Here is a 3,936-nt window from a genome sequence, read left to right as displayed (position 1 = left end):
CAGCATTGCTCACAACAGAACATCTTATTGCTTTTAATAAAATGGGAAATTATTCACTATAAAGAGTGCACCAAATAAGGGGTAGAAAGTAATGCTCATGCACTTAGTGGAGTTCAATGGAAATGAAGAAGCTCCCTTCTGAGTCCTTGATTCTATTCAAATTTCAAATCCAAAAGTCATTCTGTAATAAGGTATTAAAGAGCTACAACCAGATGAGGGTGAACTACAAATATTAATGGACTTTCTTCTACACAGTGCCTTAGTCCTTCTGATGTACAACGTATAATTCTGATGCACTAAAGGGTTTCCTAGTGGCCTGAGGGAGTTAATGCACTCTTTTACTTATACTAGGAAGTGACTAAGGCACTGGAGAGAATCTGGTTCATTGTTTAATATATTGTATCCAAAGATTATATACCTGGTCTCCCTAATATGACCACATGGCATGCTTAAATGATGATCCTCTGTGCTTTAGGAAAGGACTTGAGTGAATATCTAATGGGTGATTAAAATTAAGCTTATTTAATTATTTTTTATAAAAGATGCAGACTGAGTTTGGGCGAATTAACCTCAGAGGTAATATTTTTCTCTGGGAAAAAGCACATATGCTTGGAACCGGGACAAAGAATCTAGAACTACTAATTATTTGGGAGGGGATGCACTTAGGGGCACTGTTGCTTTATACCCTGCAGGTTAGTAAGGACTCCTTTGGTTGAGCTTTTTGTATAACGTTCTCACTCATACGTTTTCCAAATGTTTGAATAGCTGTCAAGGATTGGTTTCCAAGAAGGGATGTCACTGCATATAATTAAGATTGTAATATGTTCTGCTCTCACCATCATCAGTCCAGGGGAAAAAAAGTGGTAAGCAACCATGGGTGGACTCCATTACTAGCATAGATTGCCTTCTCTGGCATCAGGAGAGGGAACAAAAAAAACAACAACAACAATTAATCTTTTTCTCTCACTCTCCGTGTTTTTCAACCTTTCTTCATGTATTCATTGAAGTTAGGTAAGCCAGACTCATAAAGAGAAAGAGAACACTTCCTTTGCCACATTTCAAATGCAAGCACAGATTTCTAAGTAAGCAAGCTGCAAATATTTTTATCCTATAAGTAGTTACTGGGCTTAACTTCTCTTGAAATTTACATGTCCTGTCATCCAAATTGCCCAACATCCCCACCAGTCTCACCTCCAAACACATACAGTACAAGCAAGCATACACACTACTGCCTCCAGGTGGTAATTGCATGCAGGGAGGATTACAGGCACTGTTTAAATATTAGCCATGTTTTAATAGATGGCATTCCTGCACATCCATTCTTTGTTTTCTATTGTGGTTGTTTCTGTTATTTGCAAAAGAAAAACATATGTGTTATATTTATATAACAGTCTACTACAGAGTAAGATACAAAAGAACACTTCTGGAAACAGTAGAAGTCAGACCTGCACCACTGAATTTCTCATCCAGTGATAACCATTATACCAACAGCTGGAAATTAGAACAAGAATATACAGTTTGGAGGATGTATAACAGAACTATAGTTTGCTTCTGTATTTGGTACCAATGTAATAAATGTATAACAAAGGTGTACTTCTCCTAAAAATTAAACAGAAACATTCTGGTTGGTTAGATACTGCACTTTCAGTACTGAACATCACCTAATAGTTTTGTTTTGTTTGTTTTTTTACAAAAAAAAGGTAACTTATACAATATTAAATATTAAGAAAACCTATAGTACACACAAACCCGGTTGTAGAAAAAGAAGAAAGAAACCAACAAAAAATAGAATAGTCACTTTCCAAAAAGCCCCTCCTTCGCCTGCACAACCAAAAAAAGTAACCAGTTCTGTGAGGCTATTTCAGCACCAGACCTGGCTGGACAGCTCCCGGGTCCTTTGCGAATCCTGAAAATGCCACAAGTCAAAGGTGTACAGGTAGGGGTGGGGCAGAGAGCTGAAGCAGTAGATTTTTAAAAACTAATTTAAAGATTTTTAATGTACTTATGCTCGGCCAGCGAGGGGCATATCTAAAAGTAAATTAAAATGCCTGGTCCTGGAAAAGGGAATGGTTAACTAAGGAGTGAGAAGAGGAATGACTGGAGAGCAGTACCTGTCATAACGTTTTTCTGGGACTGTCTCTGCGGCCTCTGGTAGTCCTGGCGCTTAATGTAGACGTTTTCTTCATCATATACTATTGCCTGAGCCTGGCTGAGGGAGGGAATGAGGAAGGGAGGGAATCTGACGGGAAAGTGAAAGCTTGGGGGGCGGAGGGTAGGGGAACCTTAACCTGACAGCTATGTACAACACACGGGGCCCCTCCACTCTTTGCTCCGGGTTAAAACCTGTTATATATTTGGTAGCATGTGCGGTTTCTCCTCCTTATTGTGGGGGGGCGCAGGGTGGAGAGGGAAGACGCATCCTTCCTTGACAATGAGAAATTACGTGATTTGTCATGCGCTTGGATTGTGTTATTAGTATTATAATAATTACTATAAATATTAATAATAAAGTATTCTTATCAGCGTTATTTCTTCTTCCGAGACTTTCCTTACCCAATATTTACAAATACCGCACAGTGCCTCGGCGGAGGAGAAATAGTAAGGGAGGGCAAACAAGGAAAGAAGGAAAGGGAGAGGTCAGAGAAAAGTGAGAGGAGGGACTGAGGGGAACAGCGAGGACTGCAATGATGCTGGAGACAAGAAGGGGGAGGAGAGGGGCTAGACAATCAGGACAGTACCACCGTTTGCAAAAGGGCCTCGCCAGCTGTGTCCAAACAGGAGGAGGTGGCATGTGCTCCTTGCGGACTGGGGACGGGCGGCGGAGGCGGAGGAGCATAGGGACCCTGGCATGGGAGGCCTGGGGTTGAGGAGGAGGAGGAGGAGGAGGAGGCCTTGGCGGGGTCGCAGAAGGCGGAGTCCCGGGGCTGCCTCCCCAGCCGGGTTTCTTTTGCGTGGGTTGGGGCCTGGCCACTGGCCGGGGCCTCTCTGCCCCCGCGGTTGCCGCTGCAGTGATCCCGCTCATATTCCTCCTGAGCCCTCTGCATCTTCCGCTTCTTCATCCTTCGCTTGTGGATGTGGAAGGTGGAGAGGGACAGCACGATGAGGCAGAAGATGAGGGTGACCAGCACAATCAGCACCAGCGTGGAGGAGAAGGACTGGAAGAGCTGCTGTCCCACCTGCGTAATGCAGGTGCCGCTGCCGGTGCCCTGGCCGCGGGCACTCGCGTTGCCGCTGCCGCTGGCGTTGGGGGACGCAAAGGTCCGGTTGAGGAGACAAGGCGGCAGCGCCAGCCTCAGCTCCTTGGGCGCCCTGGCACTCATGGGCGCTGGGCTGGGAGGGGCCGGGCCTACCAGACTTCCTCTCTGGGGCACACCGTTCCCACCGGCCGAGGGAGGACGGAGCCCACGCCAACCAAAACTGCCTCCGGTGTGGGAGCGGATGCGCAGGAGCAAAGGGCTGAGGGAGTAACTGCGGGCAAGCAAGACGTCAGGAGAGTGAGGGCGCCCAGGAACCGCTCTCCGGACCCGCCTGGAACGCGTGTCCGAGCGCCCTTTTTTCTTTGCCAAGGCACCGGGCTGCAAAGAGAGCAGGCTAGGTTAGGATCCGGGCGTCGCCCAGGGGAGTGCGGGGAGAGGAAGGACCCGCGCCACTGCAAAGCCCTCTGGGCACACTGCCTCCGCGGACCTGCCCGCCTGCTCCGCAGCAGGAGGACCCCCGCCCGCCCGCCCACCCCAGGCCGCGCTCCAGAGCCGCCAGCTTCGGGCTCGCTCCGCTGTCAGGGGGAGGGATCTGCGCCCGCACCCCGGAGATGAGGGTTGCTCAGCAGATAAGGCAGGCTCTCCTCGCCCTTCACAACTTTCTAATTACAACAGGCACGCAGCCGCCTCGGAACGCGTCCCCGCTTCCAGATCCATGCCTCTCTCTTCCCTGCGCCCG

At 48.1% G+C, this 3,936-nt stretch overlaps 1 protein-coding gene across 1 annotated transcript; it reads right to left on the bottom strand.

Annotated features, from left to right (window-relative positions):
• Nucleotides 1-2,726: 2,726 nt before the first annotated feature.
• On the bottom strand, nt 2,727-3,320 carry CUNH11orf87 (chromosome unknown C11orf87 homolog). The gene has a single exon (XM_023764916.1). It carries the CDS (start codon nt 3,318-3,320, stop codon nt 2,727-2,729), a length of 594 nt encoding a protein of 197 aa, XP_023620684.1.
• Nucleotides 3,321-3,936: the final 616 nt, after the last annotated feature.

The sequence above is a fragment of the Myotis lucifugus genome, unplaced genomic scaffold, assembly GCF_000147115.1.
Source record: "Myotis lucifugus unplaced genomic scaffold, Myoluc2.0 scaffold_362, whole genome shotgun sequence".
Taxonomy (NCBI): Eukaryota; Metazoa; Chordata; class Mammalia; order Chiroptera; family Vespertilionidae; genus Myotis; species Myotis lucifugus.
This window is presented reverse-complemented; position numbering and strand designations above follow the sequence as displayed.